Here is a 22,246-nt window from a genome sequence, read left to right on the forward strand (position 1 = left end):
CAACCACTACAACTGCACCCACAACCACCACTACAACTGCACCCACAACCACCACTACAACTGCACCCACAACAACCACTACAACTGCACCCACAACCACCACTACAACTACACCGACAACAACCACTACGACAGCACCCACAACAACAACTACTACAGCACCAACAACCACAACTACAACTACACTGACAACAACCACTACGACAGCACCCACAACAACAACTACTACAGCACCAACAACCACAACTACAACTGCACCCACAACAACCACTACGACAGCACCCACGACTGAACCCACAACCACCACTACAACTGCACCCACAACCACCACTACAACTGCACCCACAACAACCACTACAACTGCACCCACAACCACCACTACAACTACACCGACAACAACCACTACGACAGCACCCACAACAACAACTACTACAGCACCAACAACCACAACTACAACTGCACCCACAACAACCACTACGACAGCACCCACAACGACAACTACAACTGCACCCACAACCACCACTACGACTGCATCCACAATCACTACTACAACTGCACCCACAACCACCACTACAACTGCACCCACAACAACCACTTTAACTGCACCCACAACCACCACTACAACTGCACCCACAACAACCACTACAACTGCACCCACAACTACCACTACAACTACACCGACAACAACCACTACGACAGCACCCACAACAACAACTACTACAGCACCAACAACCACAACTACAACTGCACCCACAACAACCACTACGACAGCACCCACAACGACAACTACAACTGCACCCACAACCACCACTACGACTGCATCCACAATCACTACTACAACTGCACCCACAACCACCACTACAACTGCACCCACAACAACCACTTTAACTGCACCCACAACAACCACTACGCCTGCACCCACGACTGCACCCACAACCACCACTACAACTGCACCCACAACCACAACTGCACCCACAACCACCACTACAACTGCACCAACAACCACCACTACAACTGCATCCACAATCACTACTACAACTGCACCCACAACCACCACTACAACTGCACCCACAACAACCACTTCAACTGCACCCACAACAACCACTTCAACTGCACCCACAACCACCACTACAACTGCACCCACAACAACCACTTCAACTGCACCCACAACAACCACTTCAACTGCATCCACAACAACCACTACAACAGCACCCACAACAACCACTACAACAGCACCCACAACCACTACTACAACTGCACCCACAACCACCACTACAACTGCACCCACAACAACCACTTCAACTGCACCCACAACAACCACTTCAACTGCATCCACAACAACCACTACAACAGCACCCACAACAACCACTACAACAGCACCCACAACCACTACTACAACTGCACCCACAACAACCACTACAACTGCACCCACAACCACCACTACAACTGCACCCACAACAACAAGTACGGCTGCATCCACAACCACCACAACGGCTGCACCCACAACAACCACTACGGCTGCACCCACAACAACAACTACGGCTGCACCCACAACAACAACTACGGCTACATCCACTACGGCTGCACCCACAACAACCACTACGGCTGCACCCACAACAACCACTACAGCTGCACCAACAACCACCACATCGACACCTTCCTCTGCTGTCTTTACTGTCAAAAGTGAAGTTGCGGAAACTTATGATCCAGATTTTGCTGACAGAAACAGTGAAAGTTTCAAAAATATGGAATCGCGAATTGTCCCTGGTGTGAGTATAAACAATTAAAAATTTTTGGTGCTGTGATAGAATCAATTGGAAGACATTTTTATTGAAAACACATCTTATTCAAATTCAGTGTATGTTCAATTAATACTTATACAATCATATTCATTATTATTAAATTGTGATATTACAATATTAAAATGAAAACCTCCTAAAGCTCTTTTCATTTTCTTTTTATCTTGCAGTGTGAAAACAGCTACAAACAGAGATTTGGTGAACTTTTTGAAGCTTGCCGTCTTGACAGTCTCAGGTAATACTTCTCTTTAAACTTGCCTGCATTGGCTGGCTTGTTAATTTTGCTTATAACCCTTTATAATCACATCATAGATATACATCAAAGCTCAAAATTATTCTAGATATCTTCACCAATTTCATGTGTTGAAAGAAAATTTGACAGGGTGGATCGTATTTTGTTTGTTTTACTTAATTATGGATATTTTCTGTGAGTTGTTGGTGCAAATTATTTAGTTTGAATGACTGTATAAGTCATACATTTACAGAAACAACGCTCAAAATCTTTAAAGTTAATTTTCCCCTGAAAAAACGTTTGTGCTCATTCAATTGCTAAACACAGGGCTGCTAATTGTGAGCTTTGCTGTATCTTGTGATGTGTGTATAGAGTAAGAGTTATAAGCATAAATAACAAGCCAAACATTCGTCCTTTTAGATTACAAATTTGCATCATCATCACCATTGTCATTTATTTTCATTTCAGTTAATCTGTGACGTATTAATTTTTGGCTTTGTGATGCAGGCCAAGCTCAACAAAACAACAGCTCAATAGCACTATAGCTGATATAAGCATTGGGTTCAACTCCTCTGTTGGCGCAGTCCCACAGAGTGATGCCGTTGTAAAGACCTTAGTAGATGCTGTGAATAACAACACCTTCAACGTCACCTTTGTTCCCAACTCCATCCAAATACTTGGTAAGTATTACTTCCATTTTTTTTCCCTTATCAGTATAAAATCCTATAATCGCCTACTTCGGTTAAACTGTTTTATGTAATAAAAGATGACTACACCCTGTGAATACCGTTGTCTATCACTACTTTGCTTTTTGACACAATTCAAAATTGTCAACTACAAAATAATTTTGGAAAGGGCAATTGTTTTTCTTGTGCAGCAGAGAAAGTGTTAAATGTTTTCCTTTCAAATATTTCTGTAGCAACTCCTGCACCTGCAACCACTGCAACTACAACAAATGCTACTACTACAGCAGCACTCAAAACGCTGCAGCTGACATTTCGATCCAACGAAACTTTTATGTCAGAGTTGTTGAATCAATCCTCTCAGGCTTTTGAAGCTCGAGCTAAACTGATACAGGATACTGTAAGTAATACTTAATTAACAAAATTGAATGTAACTTTCATTATCTTACCTTATCCTTCACTAACATCAAGGGGAACATAACAGGGCAGCTTCCTTTCTCCATCTAATGTTATAAATGCACATTTTGGTATTCTAAGCAAAACAAGAGATTAACTATTGGATAATCATTGGAAATTGACAAGGCTATCATTTATCTTTTGTTTTTATAGCTTTCACCAGAATACAAAAAACAATTCTCCTCCTTCAGAACCCTGGGTGTGGAGTCATTCAGGTAACTGGTATTTTTTTTACTAGAGGAAATGTAAGAAAATATAAAAGATTTATATCAAACAATATTTTTCCTTTTACAGTCCTGGATCAATCATCAACAACATCGTCCTGGGATTTGATGCCACATCTGTTCCTAATGCTACTCAGGTCGCAAATGTTCTGCTGAATATAGCTTCAGGCATCACAGGCTTCAATATTGAGACAGACTCCATTAGTGTGAATGGCACCATAATACGTAAGGATTACTCACTGCTGTGCCATTACAATTTCCACTTATCCAAATGATTATTCCTGAAATTAAATAATAATAATAATAATCATAGTTTCCTTTTTTCTTGTAGAAATTTCCAGTGGAATCAGTCATAAGATCAACATCATCACGACGTCCTTCCTGGTGGTGTTGTCATGGCTACTATCAAGCCAGCAGTAGTGTCATTGCTGATGACCATCTGAAAGGCAAAAAGAAAATGACTGGACTCCATGGAATAAAAAGGACATTGTTGTGGCCACCACTACCACAACAACAACAACAATAATAATGTGTGTCTTCGGATCCTGGGCTGGACAGAATGAAATCAGTCGGTGATAACAGCCAACTTAATCACCAGGATCATTGAACTGTCAAGCTAACCAAGGACACTAAACTAACATGGACAGATACACCAAAAAAATAATTCACACCAATGCTCATATTATATCCTTAGATTTACTTTGCTAAATGACTTGTTAAGGGTAAACCTTTATTTCTAACTTTAGACTATATGTGGCCATCAAATGCTGAATGTTTTCACTAACCTCTTTTAGATTAAGATACTTTTATTGTCATATTACATGCAATTCGCAATCAAATCGCACGCAATTGAAATTTGTCTTGCACCCCCCTTACATATCACACACAGAAACACACATGCATTACAGGGGGGTGCAGGGCAGCCATTATGCGGCGCCCATGGAGCTGTTGGGGGTTCGGTGCCTTGCTCACGTGCACCTCGGCAGTGCCCTGGAGGCAAACTGGCAACTCACAAGCTACCACTTCACTTACTTGGTCCATACGGGAGTCGAACCGGCAACCCTCTGGTTCCCAAGCTGAATCCCTATGGTCTGGCTACTGCCGCCCCCTGTATTAAAACCTAATAAAAAAAATCATATCTACCAGTTTTTTTATTCCCCAAAAATGTGTCTTGTGTTTCAGTTCACATAATATATAATACATCAACATGTATCTAGTTTACTTCAAAGTAAAGCTGTGTGTATCTTTGTGTAGTTTCCAAATAAATGTAAATTTCACAGCTGGGGTCTACATTATATTAGGGTCTTTAGTAGCTGCCCTGACAGTATATCCAGTGTGGCAGGGTTTCAGTTTAATGAAGTAAAAGATGTAGGAAAACTACGTTTGTATCTGAAAAAAGGTTATGGTCTGTATGATGCCAAATATATGTTCTTTCAATCTTGCCACACATGTTTTCACATGTATTTTTATAATCAAACAAAAGGTTTTCTGTGAGCTTCGTGTTAGTTAGTGCAACTTTTGTTGGAAATGGTTTATCTCTCCCACGATAGGTAGTTTTTTTTGGAGGAATATCGTTTTTTAGTGGCCCTGTATAAATTTTTAAAATAGCATGGGTTGTGGCCCATTAGAGCATAGTGTTCTTGGTCTTGCGGCTGCTCCCGTCGGGGGTCGCCACAGTGGCTCGGATCTGCATATTTGATTTGGTGCAGGTTTAACGTGAAATGTCCTGCCTGATGCCTCCCTTGTTTACTTTGGTTAAAAAATTACATTTACCTTATTTATCATGGCGGACCAAAAAGAGAGGAAAAAGTAAATGATTGCCAAAAGTTACAGAAACGCAGGGAAAATTCATACTTTTTCACAGAAGTCAATGGCAATTGTGTTTGAGTGATTTGCATGGGATCTGTTGTGGTGATGAAGGGTTATTATGTTCAAAGATACTACAAACAAAAACACCAGTCCTACTTTTCATACACTGGCACTGAGCGAGAGCAGAAAGTTATACATCTGATGGCGAGCTTCCGTTTAGTAGTAGATAACACAGTTAGTACTTACTATGTTTACACTCCTAATTTCTAAATAAATTCAATTAATCAAATTTAATGAGTAATATCTTACCCAGTGGTTCCCAAACTTTTTCTTCCGAGCCCCCCTTGTACAGATCAGAAGCTTTCGTGCATACGTGTCCGTGTCGATATAAAACAATATGGGGCGGCTGATCGGTCTGACTGGGGGAGATACGATGTAAAACAATACGGGACGGCTGCTTGGTGTAACGTGAGGGAAGGGGGTGGGGAGGATATAAAACAATACGGGACGGCTGATCGGTTTGGGTGGGGGGCCATTTTTCATTCTCCTGCAGCGAGACAAAGAAGTATTGCCTCATTCATTTACCTGAGGCGGTACTTATTCATATTGCACCTTGCACCCCCCCACATTGAGACCATGAGACCTCAGCTGAGTTTTGCTCTGTATCACAACTTTAACCTTTTTCGCTTATTAAACAGCTTAAACCAGATCTCTCTCAACTTGAAGTCCTTCTTGCCGCCCTGATGAAGTATTTTGAACACGACAAATACCATTTATTTACAACTCCCTTCCTTTTCAAACATTGCATTTCTACATTGTTGAGCTCATGGACCACCACTGAAACACACAGTATGTGTTTCTATCGTTGTAAGTATTAGAACTTCTGTAGCTTTTTTTTGGCTCTTCTTGATTCTAAAAGGCAAGAATAACTTGAAGGACCGCCCTGAATACTCAACAGACAGAAACGCTCAGGGCTGTTGGAAGTATACTATATTTATGCGGTAACCCTAATGACGCTAGCATTTCTGCTAGAACTGGAACCTCAACAAGGTACAAAAGATGGCAGGTGAGTGGAATGGAGAAACTCCTCTCACAGAACAATGCAAAGTACGTCAGGCAGGTAGTTTAGCAAAGAGCATAAGGAAACAATTGACTTCTGAGAGCATCTTGTGATTTAGACTTTCCACAGTGAAGGTGGGAGGACATTTTTAAACATCCGGCATCTGTGTGTTGTTGGGGCCTACATGTCACATTCCAATCCATCCATAAAGGCCTGCATGGGCCATTCCAACCCCTTAAATAGAGGGGGATGTACTCCCTTTGTTCACAAACAGACAAGAAAACTACAGATCCCTGGACTACCTAGGATACAACCCCTTTTCAAAAACACCTTGATGTGAAAGTGTCAGACTCAGCTGTGGCGACATTGGTCAGATGTTAACCCTTGCCTGTGATGTCGTTTGAGGAATAAAAGGAGGCCAGGTCCCTGACCCCATCCTCTCCGTGCTGCTGACCTAGTACAGATAGGAGACCCCTCTTCCCTCTGGGTAAAAAGACGGAGGCATTGGCCCAGTGAACACAACTCCTTTAGATCTGCCGCCTGCTTGATTTTCCTTGTTTGTCTGACATGGACTCTGATTGCGAACCATTACCCATCGACAAACCACCAATCCTTCTGCCAGGGCAGAAGATTTGAAGCCCAACACCCCGCGGTCCTCATTTTGGAAAACTAGAGAAAACTTAAAAAGCCCATATCTCGGCAAAGCTTTCTTTGTAAAGCCAATTTAAGAGCTAGAGCGCTAGAATTTCAAACAAAGCAATGCTAATGGGACTAGGATTTATTTGCTGCAAGTTTGGGGAATTTTTTAATTTTGGTCAAGTTCTTGAAAATGACCATGGACGTAATTGGTCAAGTTTTTTTGTAAAGCCCATATCTCAGCCAATTGAAGAGCTAGAGTGCTAGATTGCCGGAGGATTCCAGTTCTTCAAAATAAGTGGTCTAATGAGGCTAAACCGGTAAAGTTACAGCCGAGGTGTACGGATTGTTACCAAATTGGTCACATGTTTGTAAAAAGCCCATATCTCAGCCAATTTGAGAGCTAGAGGGCTAGAACTTCAAACACAGCAATCTAGATGGCACGAGGATTCTTTGCTGCAAGTCTGGGGAAAACCTTAATCATGGTCAAATTCTTGAAAATGACAGAGTAACCATGGACCAAATTGTAAATTTTTGTGAAAAGCCTATATCTTGGTCAGTTAGTTACCTGTGACGTCTCGACGTTAATCCGACTGTAACTCATCATGATTATACTTCTCAACATATTATGTTTCATAATGATAACGTTACACTCAGTGTGTTTATGTGCTGCGGTCAGTGTCACACTGTGTTGTAATTGTTGACGAGAGCTATGGTGGGTTTGCTTAAAGTACCTACAGTATTAATTACACTATGTATTAATTACACTATGTTATCTAGATAGATGACAGCTGTTAATGGCTGTAGATATATTCATTAGTCATTACTGTATCTGATTGCAATAAATCACGTTATTAGTGTCGGTTGCCTATTGTGCAGTGCTGTATTACTGTATCCTTCAATATTCACATCATGTTTATGCTGTGATACATTGTTGTAACTATTGCTATTTCCATGTTATCTTTAGATGAGCACTAAACCTCAGAGCATCAGAAGCCCCAAACCCAAAGCAATGGAAGTGGCAGGATCTCTATCAGAAGGTAAGCATCAACACTTAATACAGTCATTACTATGCTGGTAGCTTGGACAATACAATGGTGCAGATAATATCAGTCAGATGAAGGACTGTACACTGAGTGACTCCATGGCTTAATACTGAGTAATTACTAATAATTTCAGATTGAGAAATGCCTCATGCCTGCTCCATCCTCTTTGAGAACCCCAGCCGTGCTTCATCCTCTATGAGGACCACCAGCCCAGCTTCATCCTCTATGAGGAGCTCTGCTATTAACACCTGCCTGGCAGTCCAGTCTCTGGCAAGTTACATCTTTGTATTGTTCTGGCTCTGTTGTAAGTCATCTTTTGTACATCTTTCTTTTATGCAATAAACTTGTTCTTCTTTGTTGTTGTCTTCCAGGATGAGCCTGGAGGAGTTCAGCATTCCAGTGCTGGGGCTGCACCTACATTCTGGGTAAGATGACCATCCCTGTGCAGGACCAAAGACAGCTGGGGTGGATTGCAAACACCATTTTTCACTCTGAAGCTGTGGCATGAGGCCCCTGTCCCAGCCCGACACACTGACACCTCTTCTGCCTCCTCCCCTCCAAGGTGCATGGACACTTATTGCACTGAATCGACTTTGAATATAGCTTTGAAAATGTTGTATTATTCTGTAAAGGTTTCATCTCTTATATGTGTTGTAAATATGTTTATTGTTCTCCTTTGTGTTTGCTGTTATTGTTACATTTATTATTGTCATAAATCAAAGGTAATTTCTTTCAATTTGTTCCCTGAAATGGTTTCAGTGGTTAACTGCACAAAAATGACAACAATTACGTTAACTGTACTGACCTATGAAAGATGATAAATATGAATGATGTTGATATGCCTGCAAGCTACTGAAAAATGTAGTCAAAATACCAGTTTAATTATATGCAATTCTCTATTCCACAAAACTGCTGCTAAATATATGAAATTATATTTAAACATTGACATTCACTACAGGATTATTCACATTGCTGATTTAATATTAATAATCAATAATATCTAAAAAAAAATCTGTGATTTTCAAGAATAAAAAATGAACCTCTCAGTATAGAATGAACAACTTAATTCACGCCAAGGGTGGGAATCGGGAACCTCAGGATCAAGGTGCTAATAAGCCCATTGTCTATCTTTACATAGGCTACGTAACAAACTCATCCTTTTATACCATTTATTTACCCCTCCCTTCCTTTTTAAACTTTGAGTTTCTACATTGTTTACGATTACATTATTCAACTTATGGACCACCACTGAAACACACACTGTGTGTTTCTATCTATGTAAGAAATAGAACTTCTGTAGCTTTGTTTGACTCATCAGGATTCTGAAAAGGCAAGAATAACTTGAAGGACCGCCCTGACTACTCACAAGAAATAAACGCTCAGGACTGCTGAATGGTTTAGGAGGAATGTTGACTGAGACTGCCCTTTACTGCGATGTCAACAGCTAGAGTGTTCGTAATGTCGTGTAGTTACTTTGATTAAAAACATTTTTTTCCACGGCACAGAGGTTTTCTTGGGTAAAAGAAGTTTGGCTTGCAGTGAAACTGGTTGGAGCACTGAATACTCGCAAGACAGAAGTGCTCAGGGCTGTTTGTCAGTTGTGGAGGAATTGACGTCTGTGAGCGTCTTGTGATTTTGACCTTGCTTTACGGTGAAGATGGGAGGACATTTTTGAATATTCATCATCTGTGTGTCCTGTGATGTCACTGCTGGCTATAAAAGTCCATAATGTGCATTCAAGACAGCCACTAATGTGAGACTCTGAATAAATAGACAAAACTAAAAAAAAGCCTACGACAAGGAGGAGACAGTATTTATTTAATTTGTCGTAAGTATGTAATAATCCTTAATTCGTCCCACAACTGGGAAATTTACATTGTTACAGCAACAGATAGGGCAAAACAATAAAGGACATTAAAATTAAAATAATATTGTATATATATATATATATATACACTGTATATATATAGAGCTGTATTTTATTTTATTTCATTTTTGAATTGATTGTGAAACTGTTGCACACTGTTGCTCAATCTGTTAACATTAGAATCATGAAGCCTGAAAAATTCTCAACATGCTCCCAAGTAGCTTTTAAAGCTCTTAAGCGTGTGAACTTGTTGGAGCTTCTTGATACTTTGATTGTTTGGTCCTTTAACTACTGTGGTGCAGGAGACTTCTTTGAAGTGCTCACAGTGTGTCTGATTTAGTTTTTTTCTGCACTGCTGGCGCTGACTTGAATTTATAACATGCTTCTGATGTGATGACTTATGTCTCCATGTACCTAGTGAGGAGCATTGCAAATAGAAATGACCACTGTTATATTTTAGAAAGACTGCATCTCTCCTTAAGGGCTGCTAACAATGTGACTGTAACTCCAAGCTCAGGGTCTTTTGAACAATGACAATTTGAGCCCAGCTCCAAGATGACAGGTGTAATCACAATCCACAGTGAACAAATTATAAGAGGTTTTCAGTAGACATAAATGTATTAAGTAGTTATTTCTGGACATTTTTGAGAATGGTGACATTTAAGGTTTCTGCGACCAAGACGGCGGATCAGGGGGTTGGGGTTTGTTTATTTTGCTGGGTATCTGCGCTGATGCTGCTTGTTGCTCGGCTGGTGTTAGTTGGGGTTCCCCCTCTTTGCTGTTTGGTGAAGGCAATATCAAGTCAATGCTGCACTCAATCAGCACTTAAACACACACACTCACACAAGCATTCACACACCCATGCCATACTATTGCATCAGATATACAGAGGATTTACCCTAGGAGTTCCTAAAATGTAAAACAACTATGAGTATATGGTGCTCTGAATACTCATAAGAAGGAAACATTCAGGGCTGCTGTACGGTTGTGGAGGAATGTTAACTGAAACTGTACAATAACACTGGTTTTGTTAAAAGTGCTGTACTGCATTAAGCTGTTTTTCTGTTACATTTACATGTTTTATATGCATTTGTGCATTTGGTACCGTTAATGACTTGCTAGCATTTCTAATAGAACTGGGGGTACGAAACACGGCAGGTGAGTGGAATGGAGAAATTCCTCTAACAAAACAATGCAAAGTGCGTCAGGCATGTAGTTCAGCCAAGAGCATAAGGTAACAATTGCCTCTGAGAGCGTCTTGTGATTTAGACCTTGCTTTATGGTGAAGGTGGGAGGAAATTTTTGAATATTCATCATCTGTGTGTCATGTGATGTCACTGCTGGCTGTAAAAGTCCATAATGTGCATTCAAGACAGCATTTAACGTGAGATGGACCACATGAGAAGACTCTGAACAAATAGACATAACTAAAAGAAGCCTACGACAAGGAGAGATTATTTAGTTTGTCGTAAGTCTGATAATGTTATATATATGTATGTAAATATTTGCAAAGCTTTGTTTAATTTAATTATTTTTTTGAATTGATTGATTGACATAAGAATAATGAAACCTGAAAAATTCTCAACATGCTCCCAAGTAGCTTTTTAAGCTCTTAAGCGTGAGAACTTGTTGGAGCTTCTTTAAACTTTGTTGTTTGGTTCTTTCACTACTGTGATGCAGGAGATTTATTTGAAGTGCTCACAGTGTCTGATTTTTTTTCCTGCGCTGCTGCTGCTGCTGACTCGAAGTGATAACCTGCTTTTCATGTATAGCTCTTTCTGATGTGATGACTTATGTCTCCATGTACCTAGTGGGAAGCATTGCAAATAGAAATGACCAACAAGGCTGCTAACAATGTGACTGTAACTCCAAGCTCAGGGTTTTTAGAACAATGACAATTTGAGCCCAGCTCCAAGATGACAGGTGTAATCACAATCCATAGTGAACAAATTATAAGAGGTTTTCCATAGACATAAATGTATTAAGTAATTATATCTCTACTTTTTTGAGAATGGTGACATATAAGGTTTCTGCAACAAACGGCGGATCAGGGGGTTGGGTTTTGTTTATTTTGCCGGGTATCTGCGCTGGTGCTGCTTGTTGCTCGGCTGGTGTTAGTTGGGGTTCCACCTCTTTGCTGTTTGGTGAAGGCAATATCAAGTCAATGCTGCACTCAATCAGCACTTACACACACACACACACACACACTCACACAAGCATTCACACACCCATGCCATACTATTGCATCAGATATACAGAGGATTTACCCTAGGAGTTCCTAAAATTTAAAACAAAACAACTATGAGTATTAGGTGACTGAATCTTTAGCAAAATGGAGAAAGCATTGATTCAATGAGATTGCAAATATTTTTTTTCATGCCAGTTCTGCCATTGCATTGTTTTATATTTGTATTATTCTGCAGATTTAAAAGAAAACAGGATGGATGTCAGACCACTTCTCTTCACATTGATGACTCTAATGGGTAAGAGCTACTGTGTAACAAAACTTAAAAGAACCTGACTAGAGGGCACACCTACCGCTAAGTTAAAATTTCTCTCAACTATCTCTCTCTCTCTCTCTCTCTCTCTCTCTCTCTCTGTCTCGACATGTTGTCTTTTGTTGTACAATAACATTTTGTCATGCCTCAAGTTAATATTTCATGCCCGGTGCGGTGGGGGGGGGGGGGGGGGGGAAATTGCTGTCCGCGATCGTCTAATACCGTAAGTGAACCGTATCGTATCATTGGCTGGACACCTGTCACTCACTGAGTTACATTGCAAAATGGTACCGAAAAAAAGGTTATTGGTCTAATTCCTTTAAAATTTATGTTGAATTTTATTTTATGTGCAGCATAGATCTTCTTGTGTGCTGAAAATGTGCGAGCAGTGCGCGATTGCGCAGACGAGCAGCTTACAGGGAACAGTGATCCTGACCAATAGCGAGTAAATGTCAATATTTATTTAGTAGTTTCCCCCCCAAAAAAGGACTGTAATAGATAGAAATGTATGAGCAATAAACAGTTTTAAAAAAAATAGAAAGCAATGGTTGCAGAAGAAAAGTACAAAAATAGTCCACCAAAAGACCAATTAAAGGAAATCTATTAATTTTCCTTCCAACTTTGTATTTTCTTTCTCTTTCTTTGAATGTTTTCACCACCAACAACCACTACAGCTGTGCTGACAACCACAACTACAGGTCAAGCCACCACTACGACTGCACCCACAACCACCACTACAACTACACCGACAACCACCACTACAACTGCAACCACAACCACCACCACAACTGCACCCACAACCACCACTACAACTACACCGACAACCACCACTACAACTGCAACCACAACCACCACCACAACTGCACCCACAACCACCACTACAACTACACCGACAACAACCACTACGACAGCACCCACAACAACAACTACTACAGCACCAACAACCACAACTACAACTGCACCCACAACAACCACTACGACAGAACCCACAACGACAACTACAACTGCACCAACAACCACCACTACAACTGCACCCACAACCACCACCACAACTGCACCAACAACCACAACTACAACTGCACCCACAACAACCACTACGACAGAACCCACAACGACAACTACAACTGCACCAACAACCACCACTACAACTGCACCCACAACCACCACCACAACTGCACCCACAACCACCACTACAACTACACCCACAACCACCACTACAACTACACCGACAACAACCACTACGACAGCACCCACAACAACAACTACTACAGCACCAACAACCACCACTACAACTACACCAACAACCACCACTACAACTGCACCCACAACCACCACCACAACTGCACCCACAACCACCACTACAACTACACCCACAACCACCACTACAACTACACCGACAACAACCACTACGACAGCACCCACAACAACAACTACTACAGCACCAACAACCACAACTACAACTGCACCCACAACCACCACTACAACTGCACCAACAACCACCACTACAACTACACCCACAACCACCACTACAACTACACCGACAACAACCACCACAACTGCACCCACAACCACCACTACAACTGCACCCACAACCACCACTACAACTACACCGACAACAACCACTACGACAGCACCCACAACAACAACTACTACAGCACCAACAACCACAACTACAACTGCACCCACAACAACCACTACGACAGCACCCACAACAACAACTACAACTGCACCAACAACCACCACTACAACTGCACCCACAACCACCACCACAACTGCACCCACAACCACCACTACAACTACACCCACAACCACCACTACAACTACACCGACAACAACCACTACGACAGCACCCACAACAACAACTACTACAGCACCAACAACCACAACTACAACTACACCCACAACCACCACCACAACTGCACCCACAACCACCACTACAACTACACCCACAACCACCACTACAACTACACCGACAACAACCACTACGACAGCACCCACAACAACAACTACTACAGCACCAACAACCACAACTACAACTGCACCCACAACAACCACTACGACAGCACCCACAACGACAACTACAACTGCACCAACAACCACCACTACAACTGCACCCACAACCACCACCACAACTGCACCCACAACCACCACTACACCTGCACCCACAACAACCACTACAACTACACCCACAACCACCACTACAACTGCACCCACAACCACCACTACAACTGCACCCACAACCACCACCACAACTGCACCCACAACAACCACTACAACTGCACCCACAACCACCACTACAACTACACCGACAACAACCACTACGACAGCACCCACAACCACCACTACAACTGCACCCACAACCACCACTACAACTACACCGACAACAACCACTACGACAGCACCCACAACAACAACTACTACAGCACCCACAACAACAACTACTACAGCACCAACAACCACCACTACAACTACACCCACAACCACCACTACAACTACACCGACAACAACCACCACAACTGCACCCACAACCACCACTACAACTACACCGACAACTACCACTACGACAGCACCCACAACAACAACTACTACAGCACCAACAACCACAACTACAACTGCACCCACAACAACCACTACGACAGCACCCACAAGGACAACTACAACTGCACCAACAACCACCACTACAACTGCACCAACAACCACCACCACAACTGCACCCACAACCACCACTACAACTACACCCACAACCACCACTACAACTACACCGACAACAACCACTACGACAGCACCCACAACAACAACTACTACAGCACCAACAACCACAACTACAACTGCACCCACAACAACCACTACGACAGCACCCACAACGACAACTACAACTGCACCAACAACCACCACTACAACTGCACCCACAACCACCACCACAACTGCACCCACAACCACCACTACAACTGCACCCACAACAACCACTACAACTACACCCACAACCACCACTACAACTGCACCCACAACAACCACTACAACTGCACCCACAACCACCACCACAACTGCACCCACAACAACCACTACAACTGCACCCACAACCACCACTACAACTACACCGACAACAACCACTACGACAGCACCCACAACCACCACTACAACTGCACCCACAACCACCACTACAACTACACCGACAACAACCACTACGACAGCACCCACAACAACAACTACTACAGCACCCACAACAACAACTACTACAGCACCAACAACCACCACTACAACTACACCCAAACCCACCACTACAACTACACCGACAACAACCACCACAACTGCACCCACAACCACCACTACAACTACACCGACAACTACCACTACGACAGCACCCACAACAACAACTACTACAGCACCAACAACCACAACTACAACTGCACCCACAACAACCACTACGACAGCACCCACAACGACAACTACAACTGCACCAACAACCACCACTACAACTGCACCAACAACCACCACCACAACTGCACCCACAACCACCACTACAACTACACCCACAACCACCACTACAACTACACCGACAACAACCACTACGACAGCACCCACAACAACAACTACTACAGCACCAACAACCACCACTACAACTACACCCACAACCACCACTACAACTACACCGACAACAACCACCACAACTGCACCCAAAACCACCACTACAACTGCACCCACAACCACAACTACACCAACAACAACCACTACGACAGCACCCACAACAACAACTACTACAGCACCAACAACCACAACTACAACTGCACCCACAACAACCACTACGACAGCACCCACAACGACAACTACAACCGCACCAACAACCACCACTACAACTGCACCCACAACCACCACCACAACTGCACCCACAACCACCACTACAACGACACCCACAACCACCACTACAACTACACCGACAACAACCACTACGACAGCACCCACAACAACAACTACTACAGCACCAACAACCACCACTACAACTACACCGACAACAACCACTACGACAGCACCCACAACAACAACTACTACAGCACCAACAACCACAACTACAACTGCACCCACAACAACCACGACGACAGCACCCACAACGACAACTACAACTGCACCAACAACCACCACTACAACTGCACCCACAACCACCACCACAACTGCACCCACAACCACCACTACAACTGCACCCACAACAACCACTACAACTACACCCACAACCACCACTACAACTGCACCCACAACCACCACTACAACTGCACCCAAAACCACCACTACAACTGCACCCACAACCACCACCACAACTGCACCCACAACCACCACTACAACTGCACCCACAACAACCACTACAACTACACCCACAACCACCACTACAACTACACCGACAACAACCACTACGACAGCACCCACAACAACAACTACTACAGCACCAACAACCACAACTACAACTGCACCCACAACCACCACCACAACTGCACCCACAACCACCACTACAACTACACCCACAACCACCACTACAACTACACCGACAACAACCACTACGACAGCACCCACAACAACAACTACTACAGCACCAACAACCACCACTACAACTACACCCACAACCACCACTACAACTACACCGACTACAACCACCACAACTGCACCCACAACCACCACTACAACTGCACCCACAACCACCACTACAACTACACCGACAACAACCACTACGACAGCACCCACAACAACAACTACTACAGCACCAACAACCACAACTACAACTGCACCCACAACAACCACTACGACAGCACCCACAACAACAACTACAACTGCACCAACAACCACCACTACAACTGCACCCACAACCACCACCACAACTGCACCCACAACCACCACTACAACTACACCCACAACCACCACTACAACTACACCGACAACAACCACTACGACAGCACCCACAACAACAACTACTACAGCACCAACAACCACAACTACAACTGCACCCACAACCACCACTACAACTGCACCAACAACCACCACTACAACTACACCCACAACCACCACTACAACTACACCGACAACCACCACCACAACTGCACCCACAACCACCACTACAACTGCACCCACAACCACCACTACAACTACACCGACAACAACCACTACGACAGCACCCACAACAACAACTACTACAGCACCAACAACCACAACTACAACTACACCCACAACCACCACCACAACTGCACCCACAACCACCACTACAACTACACCCACAACCACCACTACAACTACACCGACAACAACCACTACGACAGCACCCACAACAACAACTACTACAGCACCAACAACCACAACTACAACTGCACCCACAACAACCACTACGACAGCACCCACAACGACAACTACAACTGCACCAACAACCACCACTACAACTGCACCCACAACCACCACCACAACTGCACCCACAACCACCACTACAACTGCACCCACAAGAACCACTACAACTACACCCACAACCACAACTACAACTGCACCCACAACCACCACCACAACTGCACCCACAACAACCACTACAACTGCACCCACAACCACCACTACAACTACACCGACAACAACCACTACGACAGCACCCACAACCACCACTACAACTGCACCCACAACCACCACTACAACTACACCGACAACAACCACTACGACAGCACCCACAACAACAACTACTACAGCACCCACAACAACAACTACTACAGCACCAACAACCACCACTACAACTACACCCACAACCACCACTACAACTACACCGACAACAACCACCACAACTGCACCCACAACCACCACTACAACTGCACCCACAACCACCACTACAACTACACCGACAACTACCACTACGACAGCACCCACAACAACAACTACTACAGCACCAACAACCACAACTACAACTGCACCCACAACAACCACTACGACTGCACCCACAACGACAACTACAACTGCACCAACAACCACCACTACAACTGCACCAACAACCACCACCACAACTGCACCCACAACCACCACTACAACTACACCCACAACCACCACTACAACTACACCGACAACAACCACTACGACAGCACCCACAACAACAACTACTACAGCACCAACAACCACCACTACAACTACACCCACAACCACCACTACAACTGCACGCACAACCACCACTACAACTGCACCCACAACCACCACTACAACTGCACCCACAACCACCACTACAACTGCACCCACAACCACCACTACAACTGCACCCACAACCACCACTACAACTACACCGACAACAACCACTACGACAGCACCCACAACAACAACTACTACAGCACCAACAACCACAACTACAACTGCACCCACAACCACCACCACAACTGCACCCACAACCACCACTACAACTACACCCACAACCACCACTACAACTACACCGACAACAACCACTACGACAGCACCCACAACAACAACTACTACAGCACCAACAACCACCACTACAACTACACCCACAACCACCACTACAACTACACCGACTACAACCACCACAACTGCACCCACAACCACCACTACAACTGCACCCACAACCACCACTACAACTACACCGACAACAACCACTACGACAGCACCCACAACAACAACTACTACAGCACCAACAACCACAACTACAACTGCACCCACAACAACCACTACGACAGCACCCACAACGACAACTACAACTGCACCAACAACCACCACTACAACTGCACCCACAACCACCACCACAACTGCACCCACAACCACCACTACAACTACACCCACAACCACCACTACAACTACACCGACAACAACCACTACGACAGCACCCACAACGACAACTACAACTGCACCAACAACCACCACTACAACTGCACCCACAACCACCACCACAACTGCACCCACAACCACCACTACAACTACACCCACAACCACCACTACAACTACACCGACAACAACCACTACGACAGCACCCACAACAACAACTACTACAGCACCAACAACCACCACTACAACTACACCCACAACCACCACTACAACTACACCGACAACAACCACCACAACTGCACCCACAACCACCACTACAACTGCACCCACAACCACCACTACAACTACACCAACAACAACCACTACGACAGCACCCACAACAACAACTACTACAGCACCAACAACCACAACTACAACTGCACCCACAACAACCACTACGACAGCACCCACAACGACAACTACAACTGCACCAACAACCACCACTACAACTGCACCCACAACCACCACCACAACTGCACCCACAACCACCACTACAACGACACCCACAACCACCACTACAACTACACCGACAACAACCACTACGACAGCACCCACAACAACAACTACTACAGCACCAACAACCACCACTACAACTACACCAACAACCACCACTACAACTGCACCCACAACCACCACCACAACTGCACCCACAACCACCACTACAACTACACCCACAACCACCACTACAACTACACCGACAACAACCACTACGACAGCACCCACAACAACAACTACTACAGCACCAACAACCACAACTACAACTGCACCCACAACAACCACGACGACAGCACCCACAACGACAACTACAACTGCACCAACAACCACCACTACAACTGCACCCACAACCACCACCACAACTGCACCCACAACCACCACTACAACTGCACCCACAACAACCACTACAACTACACCCACAACCACCACTACAACTGCACCCACAACCACCACTACAACTGCACCCACAACCACCACTACAACTGCACCCACAACAACCACTACAACTGCACCCACAACCACCACTACAACTACACCGACAACAACCACTACGACAGCACCCACAACAACAACTACTACAGCACCAACAACCACAACTACAACTGCACCCACAACCACCACCACAACTGCACCCACAACCACCACTACAACTACACCCACAACCACCACTACAACTACACCGACAACAACCACTACGACAGCACCCACAACAACAACTACTACAGCACCAACAACCACCACTACAACTACACCCACAACCACCACTACAACTACACCGACTACAACCACCACAACTGCACCCACAACCACCACTACAACTGCACCCACAACCACCACTACAACTACACCAACAACAACCACTACGACAGCACCCACAACAACAACTACTACAGCACCAACAACCACAACTACAACTGCACCCACAACAACCACGACGACAGCACCCACAACGACAACTACAACTGCACCAACAACCACCACTACAACTACACCCACAACCACCACTACAACTACACCGACTACAACCACCACAACTGCACCCACAACCACCACTACAACTGCACCCACAACCACCACTACAACTACACCGACAACAACCACTACGACAGCACCCACAACAACAACTACTACAGCACCAACAACCACAACTACAACTGCACCCACAACAACCACTACGACAGCACCCACAACGACAACTACAACTGCACCAACAACCACCACTACAACTGCACCCACAACCACCACCACAACTGCACCCACAACCACCACTACAACTACACCCACAACCACCACTACAACTACACCGACAACAACCACTACGACAGCACCCACAACAACAACTACTACAGCACCAACAACCACCACTACAACTACACCCACAACCACCACTACAACTACACCGACAACAACCACCACAACTGCACCCACAACCACCACTACAACTGCACCCACAACCACCACTACAACTACACCGACAACAACCACTACGACAGCACCCACAACAACAACTACTACAGCACCAACAACCACAACTACAACTGCACCCACAACAACCACTACGACAGAACCCACAACGACAACTACAACTGCACCAACAACCACCACTACAACTACACCAACAACCACCACTACAACTGCACCCACAACCACCACCACAACTGCACCCACAACCACCACTACAACTGCACCCACAACCACCACTACAACTACACCGACAACAACCACTACGACAGCACCCACAACAACAACTACAACAGCACCAACAACCACAACTACAACTGCACCCACAACCACCACTACAACTGCACCAACAACCACCACTACAACTACACCCACAACCACCACTACAGCTACACCGACAACAACCACCACAACTGCACCCACAACCACCACTACAACTGCACCCACAACCACCACTACAACTACACCGACAACAACCACTACGACAGCACCCACAACAACAACTACTACAGCACCAACAACCACAACTACAACTGCACCCACAACAACCACTACGACAGCACCCACAACGACAACTACAACTGCACCAACAACCACCACTACAACTACACCCACAACCACCACTACAACTACACCGACAACAACCACTACGACAGCACCCACAACAACAACTACTACAGCACCAACAACCACAACTACAACTGCACCCACAACAACCACGACGACAGCACCCACAACGACAACTACAACTGCACCAACAACCACCACTACAACTGCACCCACAACCACCACCACAACTGCACCCACAACCACCACTACAACTGCACCCACAACAACCACTACAACTACACCCACAACCACCACTACAACTGCACCCACAACCACCACTACAACTGCACCCACAACAACCACTACAACTGCACCAACAACAACCACTACAACTGCACCCACAACCACCACTACAACTACACCGACAACAACCACTACGACAGCACCCACAACAACAACTACTACAGCACCAACAACCACAACTACAACTGCACCCACAACCACCACCACAACTGCACCCACAACCACCACTACAACTACACCCACAACCACCACTACAACTACACCGACAACAACCACTACGACAGCACCCACAACAACAACTACTACAGCACCAAC

At 44.7% G+C, this 22,246-nt stretch overlaps 1 protein-coding gene across 1 annotated transcript in view; it reads right to left on the bottom strand.

The window, feature by feature from the left end:
• The window catches only part of LOC143006968 (uncharacterized), a 63,589-nt gene that overhangs the window by 26,196 nt on the left and 15,147 nt on the right, over window positions 1-22,246 (bottom strand). The window contains exon 3 of the mRNA XM_076158348.1: window positions 1,381-1,575. Coding sequence (XP_076014463.1) covers window positions 1,381-1,575 — 195 coding nt within the window. The remainder of the gene's footprint in view (window positions 1-1,380; window positions 1,576-22,246) is intronic.

The sequence above is a fragment of the Genypterus blacodes genome, unplaced genomic scaffold (genome assembly GCF_046128005.1).
Source record: "Genypterus blacodes isolate CSIRO-AG114 ecotype Tasmania unplaced genomic scaffold, CSIRO-AGI_Gbla_v1 ptg000076l_1, whole genome shotgun sequence".
Lineage (NCBI taxonomy): Eukaryota > Metazoa > Chordata > Actinopteri > Ophidiiformes > Ophidiidae > Genypterus > Genypterus blacodes.